This window comes from Gobius niger (genome assembly GCF_951799975.1).
Source record: "Gobius niger genome assembly, chromosome: 1".
Taxonomy (NCBI): domain Eukaryota; kingdom Metazoa; phylum Chordata; class Actinopteri; order Gobiiformes; family Gobiidae; genus Gobius; species Gobius niger.
This window is the reverse complement of record NC_136852.1, coordinates 41,901,453-41,923,974: the sequence shown is the minus strand read 5'-3', so window position 1 is coordinate 41,923,974 and position 22,522 is coordinate 41,901,453. Positions and strand designations below refer to the sequence as shown.

General features: G+C 43.1%; 1 protein-coding gene across 1 annotated transcript in view; it reads left to right on the top strand.

The window, feature by feature from the left end:
- Positions 1-12,030, top strand: part of fras1 (Fraser extracellular matrix complex subunit 1) — a 421,086-nt gene extending 409,056 nt beyond the window's left edge. Inside the window, exons 60-73 of the mRNA XM_079566634.1 lie at positions 14-214; positions 1,368-1,555; positions 2,225-2,500; positions 2,636-2,868; positions 3,807-3,967; positions 4,035-4,249; positions 5,284-5,434; positions 6,918-7,025; positions 7,098-7,257; positions 7,344-7,460; positions 7,812-7,978; positions 9,077-9,282; positions 9,433-9,579; positions 11,255-12,030. Coding sequence (XP_079422760.1) covers positions 14-214; positions 1,368-1,555; positions 2,225-2,500; positions 2,636-2,868; positions 3,807-3,967; positions 4,035-4,249; positions 5,284-5,434; positions 6,918-7,025; positions 7,098-7,257; positions 7,344-7,460; positions 7,812-7,978; positions 9,077-9,282; positions 9,433-9,579; positions 11,255-11,854 — 2,930 coding nt within the window. The 3' untranslated portion in view covers positions 11,855-12,030. The remainder of the gene's footprint in view (positions 1-13; positions 215-1,367; positions 1,556-2,224; positions 2,501-2,635; positions 2,869-3,806; positions 3,968-4,034; positions 4,250-5,283; positions 5,435-6,917; positions 7,026-7,097; positions 7,258-7,343; positions 7,461-7,811; positions 7,979-9,076; positions 9,283-9,432; positions 9,580-11,254) is intronic.
- The last annotated feature ends 10,492 nt before the right edge of the window (positions 12,031-22,522 follow it).

The window sequence follows — 22,522 nt, the reverse complement described above, 5'->3', positions numbered from 1 at the left end:
TACTCGTCCCCAGCCCCCACAATCGAGTTTGAGCAGGCGTCGTACCAGGTGAGGGAGCCTGCGGGTCCAGACGGCGTCGAAGTTCTCAACATCAAAGTGGTGCGGAGGGGAGACCTAGACCGGACCTCCAAGATCCGCTGCAGCACCCGGGACGGATCGGCCCAGTCCGGAGTGGACTACAACCCCAACAGCCGAGTGCTCCGCTTCACCCCAGGTCAGGAAGGATCAGATTTCATTTACTTCACTATTTATTATTGTTTTTATTTATTTTTATTTCAGGTCATCAGTGCAGTGCTCAAGCCTCTGCTCTCACATCAACTAACTTCATCTTCTAACTCACCTATCTGCAATAAAACTTTAGATCTAAGACAATCCAAGCCATTGCTGAAAATGTGGTGGCCTTTTTGCCATTGTCATGTTAGCCAAATTCTAATTGAACTTTAAGAAGCAGGAAATTCCATATCAAAAAGTTAAAAATCTGATACTTTCTTGATGTTGTAACGTTGTTCCCTCGTCAAAGACTGACCTGGAGTAGTATTTCACAACATTCACACAGTTTTGAGTTAATCGTCGGACAAAGCTGTTTAATGTAGTTGTTTCTTCTTCTACAGCGTCAGCGCCTCGTTCTGGCCTCCGTACTTGTGTCATTGTTCAAACCCAAAAACTGTCCTCCACATTTTTAAAGCCCATAATCCAACATTATCGACTCTGAGCCGTTCTGTGCTCATCGTGTTGATCACACACCGTATCCAACCAGGAAGTAATTATTTTAGAAAATGCTGCCAGCAGGAGGATCCTCCAGCTCTTTCACTTGCATGTTATTGTTACCATTTAATTCGTACAGAAACTTATTTTCAAATGATAAAACATAAAATATCAAAGCTGAGGCACCAAAATAAGGTTTTTAAGTCTATTTTTAAGCTTCGTATGCATGTCATGTCCACTTTAAATATAAATTGTCTGATTGCAGTATCTTTGCATAAACACACTGTATAGACATATTCATCATTGATTTATACTTTTTTATTTAATAATAATCAAAATGATAGTGAAAATATTGACTTTCATGAGAAAAACTCAAAAATCTTTTGTCCATTTGTGTTGCCAAACATGGAAGTCAGATTGAGAACTGATACCTAAAAAACAAATCTTAAGATCAAATAATTAGTCTCTTAATAGTTTATATGAGTGCTTTTGTACAATAGACAATGAGAACATGACCGCCAGAGCTGGACATTTGTTCCAATGGATTACTACCGCAACGTCCTATCTTACTATAGGTCTAACCCCAGCATCCTTCTACCTAAGTATAAACCACAGCATTTAGAGATCAGATTATTTCTAAAAATACAACCTTTTCTTTTCAGGCATGGACCACATCATCTTTAAGGTGGAAATCTTGTCGAACGAGGACAGAGAGTGGCACGAGTCGTTAACGCTGGTCCTTGGCCCCGACGACCCAGTGGAGGCGGTGCTTGGAGACATCGCCGTGGCAACAGTCACCATCCTGGACCAGGAGGCAGCGGGCAGCCTCATCCTGCCAGCCCCTCCCATCGTGAGTACTCTTGCTGCGACCCAGGCAACTGGTTGCTGGTTTATTGTGACTTCTAAACATTAAAATATGGCCTGAATGTTTTGATCAGTTCAGTTCAGTTCAGTTCAGTTTAGTTTAGTTTAGTTTAGTTTATTTCCACAATTTCACACATTGCATTTGTTACTACATCAGAAGCAGTGTTGGAGGTAACATAGTACAGAGTTACAAAAAAATATATAAGTATATAAGTATATAAGTCTTTTTATAGTATAAAGTATTGTATATTTTTTCCAATGTAGTTGAGTAAAAGTCATGAGTTCTCAACAAAAAGACTACTTAAATGAAGCATAGCTTCTAAAACCTCTGCATAAAAGTCAGTTTACTTAGATACTGACCTCTGATGGAAACCAATATCCTGTGTTCCAGAGTTCGTTGTGGCGTGCCACAAGGGTCAATGCTCTGACCCATTGTGTTTATGCTCTCAATGGCATGTAGGGAGAGAAAGGAGATATTTTTTGTATAATGAGTACAGGTGACTGCTCAAGAACCTTTGTCTATGCTTACTCAAATATATATTTTTAGTTAAATCAGTGTCATGAACAAATTGCTTGTATAACTTGTACAAACACTTTGTTAATGTTCATTAACAAAGTGTGATTTTGGAACCTTTGTTTACCATCCGTTCTTTAGTTGGTGTCGTTGGCGGACTACGACCATGTGGCAGAGGTGACCAAAGAAGGCAGTAAGAAGTCCCCCTCACCTGGGTACCCGCTAGTTTGCGTCACTCCCTGCGACCCCCACCACCCGAGGTACTCTGTGATGAAGGAGCGCTGCGACGAGGCGGGCATTAACCAGAGCAAAGTGCACTTCTCGTGGGAGGTCGCAGCTCCGACCGACACCAACGGGGCCAGATCGCCTTTCGAGACGGTGACCGACACCACACCGTACACCAGCATCAACCATATGGTGAGCGAATGTCTCCTAGGAACTCCTAGGAAAAAACACCTCATAAAATATCTTCCAAATAAGTTTAGATCTATTTGAAAACAGGCTAAAACCGCATTGATCCTGTACAAAAACACTTTTCTCTTTCCTTCCCAGGTGTTGGACAGCATCTACTTTTCCCGCCGGTTCCACGTGCGCTGCGTGGCCCAGGCCCGGGACAAAGCCGGTCATTTGGGGACGCCTCTGAGGAGCAACATCGCCACCATCGGGACAGATGGTGCCATCTGCCACACCCCCGTGACCACCGGGACCGCGCGGGGCTTCCAGGCACAGTCCTTCATCGCCACGCTCAAATACCTGGATGTGAAGCACAAGGAGCACCCCAACAGGTCAGCGAGCTTTAAATTTGAGTGTTTTATGTCAAGGCTTAATGCAGTGGTCACACTCTCCCTTCATCAATCTTGGTGAAAAAAATGTATGCGACACTGGATCTTTTGACATTGCAGAAGTTTTTTGGAACAACGGCAAATGCGTGCTGCAGTCGGGTGACTTTTTTAGGGGTAGACAATGTACTTAAAATGAGCTGCAGTTAATCGTGCTTAATCATATTTCAAAAGTGCGTTTAATCCAGGGTGACCAATTTAAAGACTGGGACATAATTTGGTAATATGTCGCAGGGGTTCCAAATCCAAGCTGTCTTTTCCCACGATGAACGGCAAAACTGTTAATGTCTCATGACATGCACCAGTCTGCATTGAGGAGATGCTAGAATTTAGATTTGTGACTACTTTATACTTGTAATTGACTTTCACACAAAAACAGCAATTTTTCAATGGAAGTGTGTTATTTTGGGGACTACATTGGCCAACAAATGGGACAACTGGGGCAAAGACTGAGTAAAATTGTGACAAATCAATGGTTTTGGTGAAATGTATTGAGACGTGGTACTTAAAAATCACTGGGACTGTCCCGGGTAAAGTGGTACATTTGGTCACCGTAGTTTAATCTAATTATAATAATTCATCAATTAACAGAAGTAGGTTGAACCTTATATTTTACTCATAATAGTTTTCCTACTTACCGTTAAATAACCTAAATGCCCTTTTTTGATTTGCAAACAATGACAGTAAATACTTACCGAGTCTGGGATCTGTTTTCACAAAATGTCTGCTTTAACAATATACTGAAGAACAAAATAAACAGTGCCCCACACCAAGAAACAAAATGTGGTACGAGGTCCGGACTTCTCTGCTGCATCAGAGGGAAGTGAAGCAGTGTATGGAAGTAAAAGCCAAACTCCACCAAACTCTCGTCTTCTTTGTTGTAGGATCCACATCTCGGTGCAGATCCCCCACCAGGACGGGATGCTGCCCCTAGTGTCCACTCTGCCCCTCCACAACCTGCACTTCCTTCTGTCCGAGTCCATCTACAGGCAGCAGCACGTCTGCTCCAACCTGGTCACGCTCACCGACCTAAAAGGCATCACCGGTAAATACCAGCCGCGTCATTTCTCACCGTGGTATTTGTTTTCTCACTCCTCGATCTTCCTCCTCAGACTCTGGTTTCCTCGATGACGTCCAGTTCGACAGCATCTCGCTGGGCCCCGGGTTCGACAGGCCGTACCAGTTCAATCCGAGCGTTCGCGAGCGCAAGACTCTCCAGCTGTACAAGCACCTGAACCTCAAGAACTGCATCTGGACGTTCGACGCATTCTACGACATGACGGAGCTGATCGACGTGTGCGGCGGATCAGTGACGGCCGACTTCCAGGTGACAAACACAAGGAGGGTTATTTAGGGGAGAAGAGAAAAATTTAACTCGACTTTAAGTCGATGCAGTAGATAGCTTAGATATTTTTCACGAGTTTTCAAACTCACACTTTTGTCAATTTGTGCTTTCGATTTTGTCTGAAATCTCCACAACATGGCCGCTCTGCCTTGTTTCCCACGTGCATCCATTCACAAATACTGACATGTTTGTATCCAAGTAATGCACCGAATCCCCCCGACAAGACTTTGTAGTCCAAATATGGTCATTTTATTTTTGGAAGGCGGCATCTGCCAAAGACAGTGAGGACATATGCTTGCGCACACATTACAAGCTTTCGTTCCTGTTTTCTCAAAATGAGCTTTTCAATATCTCCGAGAAACTCCAAACTTTCAAGTCTTAAAGACTTGACAATATTTCACCAAAGGTACTGCCTTTTTGGATTTACATAGTTTTAATGAGTCCTTGAGAGAATTCAAGTTTTTATAGGAGTACAATAAAAGCAGGTTTAGTAAAACCAAATGTTGTGTTAATTTTATCAACTAAAATATGTCGTCAAAGTAATATTTTTGCAGATAAAAATTGGACTAAATAAAAATGAAAAAGAGACAAAAATCATCCAAACTTCCATAGACAGTTTAAAAGAGCCTCAAATCATTTAACTTCACAGCCAAGGGAACAGCTCTTGGAACAGGATTAAATTATAATAAATATTATAAATGCAAAGTTGAGTAAAATGTAGTTGACTAAATGTACATGCCGTTTTAGTCGACCAAAACGAGACTAAAAGAAGACAATTATTTGATTAAATTTTGACTAAACTGCATTTTCGTCAAAAGACTAAAACTAAATTAAAATATTTTGTCAAAATTCACACTGGTAATAATGAAATAATTCACTGCAAACTGCTTTTTCTCATTCTTCGATATAACTCTGAATTTAACATCAACATAAGTCAAAGACCAGATGTTCAAATGATTATATGAAGCCCATAAACACATGTGTTATATGTCGCTAACAGTGTGTGATGTTTCCAGGTGCGTGACTCCGCCCAGTCGTTCCTGACGGTGCAGGTGCCGCTCTACGTTTCTTACATCTACGTCACGGCTCCTCGCGGCTGGGCCTCCCTCGAACACCACACTGAGATGGAGTTCTCCTTCTTCTACGACACCGTGCTCTGGAGAACAGGTCTGTGCTGACTTTATCGTATATTTATCGTATTTTCACAGCAGATGGATGATTCAAACAGTTCCTTTGCTAACACATGTTAATATAGGTCAGGTCATTGTACTACTTCATGTAGTGCAGAGTTGAGCTGTAATCAGAGTAATACCAGCGTGTGGTGTTGCTACAGTTTTTGACTATCCATTGGTAATCTTCACACAATACAGCAAGGGTGTCCAAACGAGGCCCTTTGTTTTCAGTGGCCCTCAGGCTTCTTCAAAGGCCTGCTGGGTTTCCCGTTGGGCCGTGGTGCTTTTGGTCGTCAGATTAAAGCCTAAAGCCATTACTGCAGCAGGAGCCTGGGCTGCTCTTCCAGATGAAGTAACACACGTGTGATTGTCATGTAAATCTATTCATCTAATTCACTCAGAGGGGTTTAAGTGGAAAGAAGGGAACAGAAAAGAGCAGGTGAAAGGTATGAGCGTTCATTGTAGAAAAAGCGGATGAATAATATATTTGTTTTTTCCATAACTTGGTGCTGACTGAGGAGTTGCATCATTGACTGTGAGAGCAGCAGCCCATGTGAGAAGTATTTGAACCTGCATTTTCTGGTTACGCACTATGGTTGCGCTACACTCTATAGAACCATCATGGGCCAGTCTAAATAATTAAGTTTCCGGGCCGAAATAAAGTCCCAGCATGCCCCTGGGCTTCTTGTTGAATGGGCCATCAGCACGCAAGCGTCATGTGACTCCGAGTGGATCCTCAAGAGGCGCTACTCTTCCTCTTGTTATTTCCCGATAGGTTTGTAGCGGTGTCTTGTTCAAAAAATGAAATGGCTCTGATTTTGTGGCAAGTCACTCAAAAATGTATTATTCTGTCTTTTGTCTTTAGTTGTTGTTTTTTGGTACTAGCCGTTAGCTCTGAGAAAAAAACGTGTTTTCTGCAGTGAAGTATTTACTTCCAGCGTAATGTTTTTAACATGTCCTAGTTATTCCCCTTCAGTGTCTCACTGTCCGTGATGTTTTCTTGAACTGTTCAGTGGTTTGTGCAAGACATTGCTGATCCTTATTGGGAAAATAGTGAGGGAGGAAGCACGGCTACCTCCAGAGATCGTACTCAGAGTCACAGGTCACTCGTGTACATAGAGAATATTGGCACACATTGCGCAAGATGGCCATTTTTTACTTGCCAAGTTTAATGATCTCACACAGTTGAAGCCTTAGCTGTGAGGCATTATGGCTCCAAGCCTAAATAAATGTGTGGGGCACGGTTAAAGGCCTTTCCTAAATGCACACCTTCAATGGCCGTGTACTATACTTGATGAAAAGGTTTGGACCCCCCTGACTTACAGTTTCAGCTCCAGAACAAACCAACAAAGGTGTGCAAATAGATGCACCATTTTGCACTCCTGTAGATCTGGGCCTGCAGTTAATGTGTAAATGTGGCTTTAAAGTTGTTGGGAGAAAGATGATGGTGAAATTGATTGATCACGTTGTTCTTCCAGGGATCCAGACGGACAGCGTGCTCTCGGCTCGGCTGCAGATCATCAGGATCTACATCAGAGACGACGGGCGGCTGGTCATCGAGTTCAAGACTCACGCCAAGTTCAGAGGTAAAACATTTGGCGCTCGAGTATGAGACCCTCTCGTTTGCCCTTTGTTAACTGTCCATACCCCCCCTGTAGGCCAGTTTGTGCCACAGCACCACACTCTGCCCGGGCACAAGTCCCGGCTGATGGCGCCCGATCATTTGGGGGGAATGGAGTTCGAGCTGCAGCTGCTGTGGAGCGCGCAGAGCTTCGACTCGCCGTATCAGCTGTGGAGGGCCACCAGCTCCTACAGCAGGTCCGTCTGAGAGGGGGCATCCCCACAGTCTACTAAAGTGACGGCGTGGCTTGTGTCTAATAATGTCCTTCTTGTATCACCAACAGGAAGGACTATTCCGGGGAGTACACCGTGTTCCTGATCCCGTGTACGGTTCAGCCGACTCAGCCGTGGATCGACCCGGGAGACAAGCCTCTGTCCTGCACCGCTCACGCTCCAGAGAAGTACGTCTTAGCATGTTTTTGGAGGTCAGGGAAACCGGAAAACTGCCTTCAGTCTCCTCCGATCCTATGAAATGGTGCACCACTGCCTGGGTTTGTCCCTGTTTCAGAGCATAGTGTCCTGCACTGGTCAGCTCCTCCACCTCCTCCCTCCACAACAGTCTTTCACCATCTTCAGCATTTGCCATTAGACATCGACGACACATTCAAGCCGTGTTTTATTTAGACACTTGATCACATACAGGTCGCATTTAGTGATATGAACAAACACTCAAAAGAACACCTGTCTGACCGTAGCCTTAGTTTGTCATTGGTAAGAAAGCCACGCAGGGGTAACCCGTGTGTTTGTCCCAGGTTCTTGGTGCCGATCGCCTTCCAGCAGACGAACCGTCCCGTCCCTGTGGTCTACTCCCTCAACACCGAGTTTCAGCTCTGCAACAACGACAAGGTGTTCCTCATGGACCCGGGAGTCAACGACGTGTCTGTGGACGAGATGGACTACAAGGGCGCTTTCTCTATGGGTGAGTCACAAGAACAAGGACGGAATCAGAGCCTGGATTAGAATAGGACTGCGAGCGTGACACCAATGTTGAACAAACCGGGGAAAAGTTTGATGCATTTGGTGCCAGGTTCATTTTTATTTTGTTTTATTTATGTATTTGTTTATTTGGTCCGGACAATGCGTGTTAATGAATACATGCTAGATTGTAGCCATGAGCTTATGTCCTTCGGTCGTCCCACACTCGCACTCTCAAACACACTCTCACTCAACTTCCCTATTGTGCATGTTTTTGGTAGTAGGCAAAACTGGAGTATGCGGAGGGAACCTACGCAGACACAGGGAGAACATGGGTTATAGTTATTTTTTTTATTTAGAGATTTGGGAGTCATGTCTTTGTATTTGTAAATAGAAATACATAGACATGAACACATTACAAAAATATGTGCCGGGGATCGAACCTAGGACCTTACAGCTTTAAAGCACAAGTGCTAACCGCTGTGCTTGGAGTAGATTTCACAACATTCACACAGTTTTGAGTTAATCCTCAGACAAAGCTGTTAAATGTAGCTGTTTCTTCTTCTACGGCATCAGCGCCTCGTTCTGTACTTCCTGATTCCACTCGTGTCATTGTTCAAACCAAAAAAATAAAGCCCATAATCCAACATTATCGACTCTGAGCCGTTCTTTGCTCAAAGTATCCAACGCTGTATCCAACCTGGAAGTTATGTTTTAAGAAAATGATTCCCATAGCTGCCAGCAGGAGGAGCTCCAGTTCAGATTTTCGCCAGCTCTTTCACCTGCATTTCATTGTTGCCATTTAATTCTTACAGAGATACACTTTCAAATTATAAAATGTAAAATATCAAAGTTGAGGCACCAAAGTAAGGTTTTTAAGTCTACTTTTTGGTTCCATGTCCACTTTAAGACAGCTTTTGTCGCAAAATCAATCCTGACACAAACAAACCTTGCCCTTACAGTCGTCGTACTAGTGAATAAAGTGATTGCTGTCATCATTCAGTGTTACTAATTCCTTCCTTCAAATTATGAATTCCTGACATGGCTGGTCCCCTGCCAATGCCAACTTCACTAACCCCTAGTGTCATGGCGCCCCCCTCAGGTCAGACGCTGTACGGCAGGGTGCTGTGGAACCCGGATCAGAACCTGAACGCGGCGTACCGACTTCAGCTGGAGAAGGTCTACCTATGCACGGGACGAGACGGATACGTGCCTTTCTTTGACCCCACCGGGACACTGTACAACGAGGGCCCACAGTACGGCTGCATCCAACCCAACAAGCACCTCAAGTACCGCTTCCTGCTGCTGGTATGGGACAGTACATGTTACTATTACATATTAAGTGGTATCGCCGAGGACTTTGCTTTGCGACGATATAGAAACAGAGCATTCTATTATCTTTTGCTTTTGTAATATTCAGGAAGTTTTAAATCAAAAGTCCTGTTTCTTCTTCTTCAGGATCGCAAGCAGCCGGAGGTGTGTGACGGGTATTTCCATGACGTTCCCTTCGAGGCCCACTTTGCGTCGGAAATCCCGGAGCTGCACTCTATGATCACGATGCCTGGCGTGGACGGGTTCACGATGAAAGTGGATGCTCTCTATAAGGTGAGGATGAACGAGGGGTCAGCGCAAACCCGCTAAACTGCAGTTGGTGGTCGGTGGCGCAGATTGGCGGCCTCACTTGTGCCAGTCGACCCCAGGGCAACTGTGCAATGGCAGCTTCACACCAGTGAGTATGGAGCGCTTTGGGAGACATGTCAACTCAAGCTCGGAAATTGCTGTACCGTTATACCTGTATGGCAGGGGTAGGGCAAGTTTGCTCGGTGGAGGGCCGGTTTTCTTCATCGTCAAAAGACCAAGGGCCGGACCATCCAATTGAAGCAACTGGAGTAAAGCATCACTTTCTACATATGCCAGTGTTGTACAATGTCCATTTTAAGATTAGATAAATTACCTAAATTCGCTTGAATAAAGTTTTTCTTATGTTAAATTTGAGTCGGTTTGAACTAATCTAAGATCAGATAAAAACACCAATGCCAATGGAACAAATAGAAATCCCACTGGAAATCAAACACATTAACTTTTACTGTAAAAAATATTCATTTTTCCACTTGAAGTTATACATAAATAATCTGAATTAAGAAAAAACTTGTGCTTGTTCCATTGGCAAGAATAGGTTTTATCTGCTTTAATACCAGAACAAATCTACTCAGTCTTTAGGTTTAATCTTTTAATATTTTAAGTAGATTTATCATTTCTTAGTATTTTAAGAGTATTCTTTTAGGATTATGGCCTAAAAGGGTGCTCTGCTAAGACATTTTAATGATTTTTTTCACATTTCTAGAGTACTTAAACAGGCATTTGATCTCTGATTTGGATCATAATATTTCTCGATATCATCTCTCGGGCCAGAGTTTGATGATGGAGGGCCGGTTTTGGCCCCCGGGCCTAACGTTGCCTACCCCTGCTGTATGGTATCGGAAAAAAAGAGTAGGTACTGCCGGTATTGAAAAAATAAAATTATCATTACCACAGCAACAAAAAGTCCATCTGCCCTGTATTATCTCCATTACAGAACACTCAACAATATAATAGTTCATTTGGTTTTAGTATGTTCTTGAGAAATTATTATATTATTATAAATGGTCTAATTTGTTCTTTTTGATTAAAGTCAAATGCTAAAATTATGCTAGATCTATTAACTACACTGGAGCGTCACTGCTGTCACATTTAGGAGCAGAACAGAGTTAACAATTTTAAAACTGGCCTTTAAAATTCCTCTAAATATATTCATGAGTCATGTACAGATCAGAAACATGTAACTGTTGAGAATTTTTAGGAGAAAAAACGGCTTAATGTCCAATGCTAACTGATACATGCTAGCAAATGGACGCAGCTAGGCTAGGCAATGAATGGGCCATAAGCTAACATTAGCAACACTCGCTAACTCTGCTCCTTTCGACCTGGTACAGCTGTAATAATTAGGGACGGGCGGATCGATACCAAACGGCTACTTTTAAAGTATCAATACTAATTTTTAGTTTTACCATTTTCAGGGTTAAAGTGAAAGTACTTTTAGCTCTAGTTTGACTTTTGGGTGCAGCCGGTTTCTTTCCCGCTGTGCTCTGAGGGGGAAGGGCCGCTCTCTGTTCGCAGCCCAGAGGAAACAGAAAGTAACGACCCCCTCAAATGGATAGTACTACTTCAATACTACTTTTAGTATTGATTTAGTATCAAGGAATCGATTTTTTTTGACAACCCTACAACCTTGTAATTCCAGGTGGAGGCAGGACACCAGTGGTACCTTCAAGTGATCTACGTCATCTCCCCGGACTCTCGCACGGGACCCCGCGTCCAGCGCTCCGTCACCTACCAGATCCAGCCCAGGCCCGAGCCTCAGATCCAGCCCCGGTCGAGGCGCGACCTGGTGGACCGCTCGGGCAAACTCACGCTGGACGAATCCCTCATCTACGACAACGAAGGCGACGCGGTCAAGAACGGCACCAACATGAAATCCCTGCGCCTCGAGATCATCCCGTCGGCCTCCTACACCGCGCACGTGGGCAAATCGGTCGGCGGGAGCGTGGCGGCCGTCAGCGTCCTCGCGCTCGCCCTCTTAGCCGCCTGTTTCGTGTTCAGGCGGTGCAGGAAGGCGCAGAAAGCCAAGCAGGCGGCCAAGACCCTGGAGGAGTACCCGCTCAACACCAAAGTGGAGGTGTGCTTGGACAAAAGCGTGGAGAAGAACTTCGGCAGCGGGCATTGCACCGTGAGGAACGTCAACGTGCTGAATCGCAATCAGGACACGGCGAAAATGAAAGTCAAACAAGTGAATTTGGAGGTGAAACTCCACAATAATCTCCATGATGGTACCGAGGTTTAAGGCAGAGCTCAGTAACTTGTTTAATCTTTGTTGGGGTTTTTTGTCTTCGTAGCACCCCCTACTTTCAGTGTAAAGCACAATCTTATGGCGAGACACGGCAGGTGAAAGTATTGATTTTCCACGCAACATCTTAGTTTTCATGTCAGAGTATAAAAAAAGACAAAACTTATCCCGTACGATGCTGGCGGAGATATCCAGGAAGTAGCTCACGTGTTCATTCACAAATATTGACATATTTTACATCCCCGTGTCCTGAAGGCTCCCCAAGATGACGCTATAATACATTTTTTGTCATATTTTTATCAGCCAAAGTTAAATATCTCTACATGTAATTTTTTTCCCTATTAACCTGCAGCGTCTCGCCTTAACTCTCACTTCACGTTGATTCCTGCCTTCCCCTCGCAAAGCTTTTTCTGCCTCTTTCAATGACATAAAATAAAACCCGTTGCCTGCTGTGTGGCTAACCGAAACTTTGCGGTAACTGATCGGCGACGCCAATACACGCATGTGGTTTTCAGCGATATTAAAGCGAGACGCGGGACGTTTTTTTTTTTATTCACCCCACAAACCCTTGATTTAAACATTACTGTACTCTTTAAGGATCCAAACGTTTCTGAGATCTGCTTTAAACCTTTCGAAAAAACAAAAGAGAGAGGTATTTTTATTCATGTAAAGGGAAGTCTGTATGTATTTTTGTAACACAAAGGGAATGGTGTTTCAATCATATGCAACTGGGTATTTACCTCAGGAACCACAAAGCGCTCAGTTGCCGCCGCATTTTGAACATTTTACAATTTCCTTTTAGCATTTACAAGCCTTCAGCAACAAGGCGCAGGATGGAAAAACGCACGTCGAGTCGGTTGGTTAGCTTCACGAATTAGCATTAGCCACTTACTTTTTTGCATTTACTTTTAAAGAGATAAAAAGGATTCAAACTTGTGTGTAAAGTCAATGCTTACATGGAAAGCACCATCATTTGGGTTTTAAAATGACGTTATAAAGCAATGAGAGCTAAAGAAAGGGAAAGTGTACATGCTAGAGCTAGCTTTGTTATGCTAGCTCGGCAAACATGTCAGATTGCTCATGTTCTCCAGTTTCCCTGTTATTATCGTGGGTTTTTAATATTCCGGTTTCTTATTATTTCGTCAATTTTGGTAAGTAAGTAAACATGTGCCAGTGTCAACATAAACAGTCATTAAGTTAAATTATTTGTTTTAGTTGAACAATTGTTTAGCAAATAGGGCCATTTTGACCCAAAATGGCCGCCACTCTGCTAGATTCTAACTCAGTGTTTATTTTTTCCATTCTGTGTCCGTGTAAAAACCTGCTGCTAGTCCATTCACTGGAAACCAAGCACTTTTCAAGTCATTTCTACTGTAGAGAAACTGCCACCGAAAAGTAAAGGTTTCCCCTTTTAGCGAAACACTGGACGAGCGCTAAGTGTAGCCACTGAAATGGATTGAATCAAGTTTTTTCCCAAGTGCAATTATGTCATGACGTTAGCTTTCTCATGCATTAGCCTTTTCGACCCACTCTCCCGAAAAAAGAAAAAAACTGTATCGTACTCGGAGATTATGAAATGTGTACTGCGTTCTATCACCGAGTTTTGCCTTACTCCGAGTCATTTGTACGGTCATGAATTAGCAATTTCGTTGTTTTTTGTGCTTGTGCTCAACAGCTGCCGATGTAAGTGCCATTTTTGTGGAGAGGGATTGCGCGAAGACTTCTACGGGAAATGTTTGTGTTGGATTTTGAATGGAAGTCAATGGGGAGTGCCGGCAATATCGGATATTATTAAGAAAATGAAGTTTGACAAGCGGGCAGGACCGAACGAGTGAAAAATAGGCCTTAGCTAAGACTAAACAGGGACTCATTTAAGTTTAAAGCCACACTGGGTAACGTTTTTCCAAAGAAATCGATTAGAGGACAAGGATTTATTCCATTGCCGGTGTTTTTTTATCAGTGAAAAATGCATCTAAAAACATTAAGGTGACCAGATGTCCCAGTTTACCCGGGACAGTCCCAGTTTTGAGCCCTCTGTCTTGTATCCCATTGGATTTGTCCCCGTTTTACCCAAGCTCTGTGTTTAGGCGTCCGTTTTTTCCCTCAGTACCACACCTAAATCAGAAACTTAAAGACTTTTGGCCATGTGTACGTCAGACCTACCACATTAGCATTAGCATTTTTATTTGATCTTAGATTAGTTCAAACCGACACAAATTAAACAGAAAGGTCATTAAAGTGATAGTCTGTAAGTTTGCAAAGTGAGGAGAGATAGAGTGAAAGTAAACAATCACATTCCTCCCCTCTTGGACCAGAAAGACACTCCTAGTTTGAAAAATGAGGAGAGGAAAGGAAACGATCAAGCTCCCGCCCCCTCTCCCCCGATTGGTCCTGACAGGCCGGGTCATAGGGAGAGCTCGTCTCATTGGTCAAAGTGGTATCCCGCGGTTTCTGATTAGTGTCTGAAATCAGCAAAGGGAGTTACTTTAGAGAAGTTAGTATTATTTGATATTACTTATGTTACCTCGAATTTCAGACTCAGGCTCACTTTTATAAAATCTATTATATTTGTAAAACATTTTAACTCAGAGACTATCACTTTTAAGTCAAGTGATTTTAAGTAAGTGATCTCATTTAAGCCTGTCTTTTATTCGAGTGTAGTCGGTTACTCCAGAAATGTTTCACAGTTGTTCCCTTTATTTGCTTGGCATTTACTCCAGCAGATGGCGTTGTTGGACGTGAAAGTTGCAGAACTACATATAGTTCCTGAAGGGAATCGAAAGAGGGAAGAGTAAGTCGAGAAATGGCAAGTTTGATCTTTTAAAAATGCCAAATAATGAATGCTGAATTTAGCTTTTTTGAGAATTTAGCTTTTTTTAAATTTTGCTTTCTCTTCTCTTGACTTCCACTCAACATTATTACACCTCCATCTCCCTGAACAGTCTTTCCTTAACCTCTGTCTCTATTTAACTCATTGGTTTCAAATCAAAACGTCCTTTTACTTTGTGATTGTACATTTTGGAAACTGTATATTTGTGACGATAAGCACATTTTCGCCTTAATCCACCCAAAGACGCCACATTTTCTCTTGATTTTTATTATGGTGATGATGATTTTTTTTCCCACTTTTTTTTTTATATTTTACTTTGACGTACGCCTTATGTTAGCCTCTCGTACTATTATGCCTGCAGACTTTTATTTTGAAGAGGACGCCGCTGAGCACTGCTGTGTAAACTCGTGCCTATTTAAAAACACTGGGGAACTAAATGATGAATATATTTTTTTGGTGCTATCATTATTTTGTGTGAGAATAACTTTGATGACATGACGATGCCTGTTTTCGGTGCCTTTTGTAATAACGGAAATAAAACATTACATTTTTAAATGATCGCCCTGTCTTTCTTGTTTGTTCATTGCAGTCTTCACAGTTACACATGGATACACTGGAAGAAGAAAGCACATCTTAAAGGCGCATTATGCAACTTTTGATCTGAAAAAGAAGTTGATGTTTGTGTGAATTTGCCCTTGTATTTACCCAGTGGCTGTATGAGCGGTCAGCATGGGGCATTCACTTTCCATCACAGTGGTCTCTATGACACTCCAGGATCAATTGTCTGTAAGGTTTTCACAGCTGAACCAGAAAACCTCCAAAACAATTTATCCTGGAGCAGTAAAGGCCCCATGCTGACCATTACATTTCTCCATTATGAGATAAATAAAGGCTATCTTATCTTTTCTTGTACAGCCACAAGGTCAAACCCGCACAAGTTGCATAAAAAGTTGCATAATGCACCTTTAAGGAAGAACTGACTTCACAACTTTATCTGAATCCTGCTGATAGACAGATGCAGATAAAAGGTGTTTTGCACCTAAGTAGAATAACATGTCGCCATTTCTCCAGGTAAAATGAAGATATAGAAAGAGCCTCGTAGTCGGCTCTACAGCAGGTTAAAATCAGCTAAATCCCTTTATAGGGAATATGGCTAAAGTTCCGTTGGACCAGGTGTAACAAGCCAAATTAACCCGGGGATATTAAATAGCCTAGGCCAGACTATACCCCTCTGGGCCAGAATATACCTGTCTAGCTTTTCACAATCTTCAGATGTTATTATTATGCTCTCAAAGTGGCTATGGTTAAAAAAATAAATAGTTTCACATTGATTTGACATTTAGAGTATAGAATTCGGGAAAATCCACAGTTACTATGGAGATCCGCCATCTTTGCATCTGTTATCATACATTTCCATTGACTAACATTAGCTAAAAACAGTATAAAAAGTGGAGAAAAAAGCCGTGGAACAACTCCGTTAGCTGCTGAGTTAATGCTGGTAAATACATCGAACTCAAGTCCAAGTGTTTTAACTATACAATAACGCCAGTATTTTAACTTTTAAAATCTCCATTAATTTACAATTGCTGCTAATCCCATAATGCTTAGCGAGATGACGTCACATTCCCGAACTCTATAGATCAGTGGTTCTCAACCTGGGGGTCGGGACCCCCAAGGGGGTCGCGAGACAAATTTGGGGGGTCGCCAGATCATGTAGATAAAATATACATACTTTTTTTAGCGTATATTATAGTATTTTACTGTTGCATGTGTGTGCTATTTTACCATTGTGCCATTATATGTTCGTAATTTCATGAATTTAATTTTAGCCATTTGTTTTCTAATAAAGTCAAGTCTACATTGGGTCCATTTGGTTGTTTATTCACAGCAGATTGTTCAGTAGAAGCGAAAAAACGGCAGTCATAGCAAGCGCTAGCTAGTGTTAGCATTAGCGCGATGCGAACATGTAGTATCATGCTAGCATTCTCCATTTATTTTTTATGTATCTATGGGCTGTTGAACCTCTTCTCCATGTCTTTTTTATCTTTATTTAGTAGAAAACTAGATTCATAATTCAGCGTTTGTTAAAGTAGTTTTTGAATAATTAGAGAAAGTTTTTTCTCAAAATTGTTTTCCGCCGTAACTGTTTTCAAACATGACCATATATGGCCGATTCCAGAGATGCCATCTGTATCTATACTCTACACCAGAAGTAGAGCGATGACCTCCTGCCCCATATTACGTTAGTAAAGGCTCAAAGCAACAGATTTGTCAAACTTGACTTTACTTTTGTCATTTGATGAGTTTCGTACAGAGCATAGTGGGTGTAATCTGTTCTTCTGATAAAGCAACCCCAAATCAGAAACGGTTTGATATTGATTTTATTTTGAAATTGACAGTATTGGTTGCGCTCATGTGACGTCACAACTTTGTAAACAGCTAATTGAGGTAACTATGGTAACAGTGAAAATGCTCTATTTTCAACTTGGTTTCCTGGTTGATGTCTGAAACAAAAACTGTCCCAAAGTCCAGCGTCTTCTCCATCAGCACATATGAACTAAGGTCACATGACCGTCTTGTAAAGGCACCCAAACATGGAGACAATATTCAGAAGGATGAAGGACTTGCAGGGATGAATGTGACGGGTTTGTGAATCCAGTCCTTTCCAAAGAGCGGTCAGACCTTGAGCTCGTAGGTGTAAAACAGCCGCCCGCCTTTCTTGAGCGCACACTCCGCCTGATGCACGCCGACCTGGAGCGGTCCCGGACACACCCCCACCAGTTCGTCGTTGAAGACGTCCTCGTCGTAGACCTCGAGCCGCAGCAGGTCCGTCTCGGAAGCAAACATGATCTCGAACTCCTCGTCCCACGTCGGGTGCCTCTTGTTCGGGACGACGGACGTCTGGCCCAGGAGGAAGTCATTGAAGAAGACTTTGACGAACCCGTCCGTGACCCCAAAGATGTTCGACGGGAGGTTCGCGGCCCGCAGGCTGAAGACCCGGAGGTCGGACTCGACGGGGCTCAGGGCGAGGAAGAGGAGGAGGACGGAGACAAAGGCCTGCATGGTTTTGGAGTTGAGTTCGGCTGGACTTGGTTTGGTGCTGGTTTGGACCTCGGCAAAGCTCAAGTTCTCAGAGCAGTCCACACTTACACAATTTAAGGACAGAAATGTGTTTATCTCACACTGGGAACAGGGAGGAGTCAAAGCCGATGCTGATAAGCTGCGGCGAGACTAAATATTAACCAGAGCAGCATTTACAGGTGGCAGAAACTCAAGATGAATGTGCTTTAAAGCAAGACACTGCAGGTGAATAGGGAAACCTTTCAAATTCAGAGATATCAATTTGAAAATATAATTGCAAATCGGCAATTATCGGCCCTCGCCGACTGCCCTGCCCAAAGCAAGGGGAGCTTCACGTCCTTTGTCCCAATCAATTTTCAATTACAGTATTATTATTGCTGCCTTTATGTTTTTGTTGTTTTTTACCAGAAGAAGATCTTTATTTATATAGAACCTTTCACAGACAGAGTCACGAAACGCTTTACATGAGAGCATTTTACATTCACTCCACACTTGGTGGTGGTAAACTACCTTTGTAACTTCAGTTTCCCCTGGGGGAGACTGACAGAAGCGCTGTCATGACCGCACACACCTACGCCAACGGTCCCTCTGACCACCACCATGCATTCACACGCTCATACATCATTCATCCTTACTTACTTACTTAAATTTATTTGTCTCCCTTGGGATAAATTTGGCTTGGACAGGGTCCCGCTACACAACAAGACACCCGACCGCCTTAATGTACCCATTGACCCCGGGGCTTAAACAGAATTGTAGGCCCCCACCCTCCTCAGCGCATACCCTAACCCTAACCTATAACCTTTACCCTAAATCCCATAAAAACCCTAACCCTGCCACTCCTACATGTATCCCTCTGGGCCAGGTAGGGCGGGTCTACTCCAGGTACACACATAGGAGCTTCGCACAATCATCGCATATGGTTAGTCATGCCACAAAGTGAAGTGATTTACAAGAAAACCAACAAACCATTAGTTAAGGTGGCTCTGAATACAGTACACAAATACATATAACAAAAGACTCCAGTGAACAGTCCATTTATTCCGCACACTCTCCCCTCACCCCCATGGGTACACCTGCCGATTGTACACGTCTCTACACACTCTACTCCGAGCTCCTCCCGGGTAACTGAGCTCCTCACCCGATCTCGAAGGGTGCGCCCAGCCACCCTGTGAAGGAAACTCATTTCGGCCGCTTGTATCCGCGATCTTGTCCTTTCGGTCATTACCCAAATCTCATGACCATAGGTGAGGGTGGGAACGTAGATCGAGAGCTTCCTCGACTCAGCTCCCTCTTCACCACGACAGACCGATACAGCGACCGCATCACTGCTGACGCCGCACCAATCCGTCGATCTCACGCTCCATCCGTCCCCCACTCGTGAACAAGACCCCGAGATACTTGAACTCCTCCACTTGAGGCAAGGACTCTCCCCCGACCGAAAGAGAGGAAGCCAACTTTTTCCGGTGGAGAACCATGGCCTCAGATTTGGAGGTGCTGATCCTCATCGTGGTCGCTACACACAAATGTGTAACGGCTGTTTCAATCAATATACCTTTGGATTGATGGAAACAAGAAGAAAATCCTCTCAGAGAAGATGCAGCAGGTATATTCTAAAGTACATTTAAAAAAAACATTGTGGTCTGTGATTGGATCGATATAAAACCTTTTCTATATTTGATTAAAGAGGGGGTGTTATGCTTTTTTCAGTCACACAGCACCAGTCTATATCACACTACAATGATGACCAAACCTTCTGTTGGTCTGTCAATGCAGTAAATTAGAATAACTGCCTTGTATAAAATTGCTCTCTCAAAATGGCTGTAGTGAATGTCTTGAAATAGGCCTCTGTCTCTTTAAGAACCTCTGACCGTTTCAGACACTCCACACTGCTTTTGAACACAAACAAAAACCAGGAGTGGAGCTGGACTGGCAAGAGATGACGGGCAACGTACCGTCCGTTAACATGTAGATGGTGCTTTGGTTCCAGCATTTCCCGCTGAACCAAAACAATACTACAAGGGAAAGCAGGGTCAGAACTAACATAACATTACAGAGTTCCTTGATAATTATCGATTGCTGTTTTCTCTGAGCCTGAAGTGCTGCATGTTTTGGTATAAAACTGTGTGAAAAGGATTACACGGACACCTGGCTCTGAGCTTATCTCCGCATGTCCATTATGTCTGTGTCTCAGCGCCGCACATGTGTATGTCCAAGGGCGAGGTCAGGGGTTTCTGAGGGTTCAATCAGCAGCTATGGGCCCTAGACGGGGAGACTCCCCCCTGGACGTCTCCCAGTGATGACTTACCCCATAGACAGTGAAAAGTACCTTCTCTGACTGTTCAAACAATTCTACTTTTTAAAGGGAATTTTTTCAATATGTGAATGGTCAATAGTACTGATGACCCATTTTTCAGAACAGAGGCCAATCACTGAAAGCTTGTTTTGACGTTTGAACAAGGATGTCCCTAAAGTAAACCTATGTGTAACCAAAGAGGAGACAAACACGGCACATTTGTCAAAAGAAACTACGTATTAAACTAGATCGGTCCAATGTGTTCCTTGGAGACGCTGAGCTTGACCCACAAGTTCATGTATCACGGGGTCAGTGATAATGGACACCTCGTCGAGCATAATCCCTACTCAGCTGATGTTAACCTGCAGTAGAGCCGACTACAAGGCTCTTTACAAACATCTGATCGCACATTACATTTTCTCTAGATTTCCTTTATCTTATTTTGTCTTATTTTCCCCATACACAATGAAGGCTTATGTTATATATAAAAATATGTAATATTTTCTTGGAAAAATGGTGCGAAATATTATTCTAGGTGTAGAACTGTTTTTGGGGCTGTTATTTGTTGTTATTTTAGCAGTAGATTCAGACAAAGTTACGTTTTTTTGCTGTGTTTGTCTATGGAACTCTCGACAGTTTGGACCCGGACGCAGCTTTTTACTGTGTGTGATGTCAACAAACATATTTTAAACTGTTGTAGTGCCGACCATGTTGTATCAATGGGTAAAAGTAAGCTCGCAAAAAAACAAAAACAAAACTTTGCCTCTATCTATGTCACTTCCTTCACTAAAATGGCAACAGATGTTATCCATCTAAATAAGTCATATTTTCTAAAGCATTAAAACCTCTGGGTGAAGTCTGGGTGAATGCTCAATTCTGATGGTAGTCTGATGGATGGATGGATGGATGGATGGATGGATGGATGGATGGATGGATGGATGGATGGATGGATGGATGGATGGTTGGATGGATGGATGGATGGATGGATGGATGGATGGATGGATGGATGGATGGATGGATGGTGTAGGTTGAGTAAGGGATAATGCCCAACGAGGTGTCAATTATCAGAAATAAATGGACGACGCAAAGCAAATCTTGCACTCATATTAGTCATTTTTTGTATGTAATTTGGAGAGTTTTTATATTTTGTATTCCTTTATACATTATATACATTATTGTGACATTTACAGTTTGTACATGATGTGTTGTTGTTCATTAATGTGTGTTGTCCCGATGAAATGAATAAACACATACATTTCTCGTCACCTGTGTGAATGACTTTATTTCAGTGTTCATGTCTACCCCAGAGTGTACTCGTAGAACAGCACGCCCCCCTGCTCCAGCTCGCACTGGTCCTGGTGGGTCCCGGGCTGCACTAGGGCATCGCAGGTGCCCACCAGGTCGTCCCAGATCAGGTCTTCGTCGTGGACCTCCAGGCGCAGGGGGTTGTTGGGTTGGGCGTAGACGTAGACGAAGTCCTCCCTCCACCAGGGGTTAGCTTCGTTCTTGCGCACCTCGGTCTGGCCCAGCAGCTCGGAGCGGTAGAAGACTTTGACGTAGCCGTCAGTGATGCCCAGCCAGTCCTGAGGGAGGCCCTTGGCCCTCAGGTTGGACACTCGCAGCTGAGTCTGGGCCCAGCACACGGCACAAAGGAGCAGGAGGAGACACAGGCGACGCATGATTCAACTGGAAGACACGAGCAGATGAAAGGCACTGTCTTTACACTTTGAATTAGATCAATCTGTTGATTCCAGGAGAATGTTAGCATTTTTCAAAAGTAGATGCCACTAAATATCAAATGACTTAATGTACAACTAGTTTTCTTACTCGACTCCTTAAACTGTGCAAAACCACAGGTGCTAACATCTGTCGTGTTGATGCCCTTCACCCCAAAGATCCTTACCGTTTATGCAACGTGGAGTTTCTGCTCACAGCTGCACTTCTGAGTTTGTTTTAAAGCCTCAAAGCTCCTCCCACTCACTCTGTTTACATGAGAAGACACAAATCTAGGCATATTAAAGCTGCACAAGGCTAGACTTCACCGAGAAGTCTCTGACCAGGACCCAGGGTTAAACCATGAAACTACTTATTCAAAGACATAAATCTTTGTCTATAAACAAATAGACCTATTTCTCTCAAATATGTCATTCAAATATATGAAAATATATTATATATAATGTTTTAGTCAGCCTTACCTACTGAATTACCCCCTTTGGAGATTATCTTAGATGGGCAAAGGTATAGCTGTACCTTTATTGGTATAGTTCTGAAAACTTGTCCAAAGCATAGTATTCTCACCTACACTACTGAGCAATAGTGTGGTCCAATGTCACACAAAAGCATTTTCAGTAACTTCAAATGGCTCAGAACAGAGCAGCTATAGCTGTGCTCCACTGTCATTTACAAACTAATGTCCATGAGATGCACAAGAAATTGAATTTACGGTTAAAGCCAGACT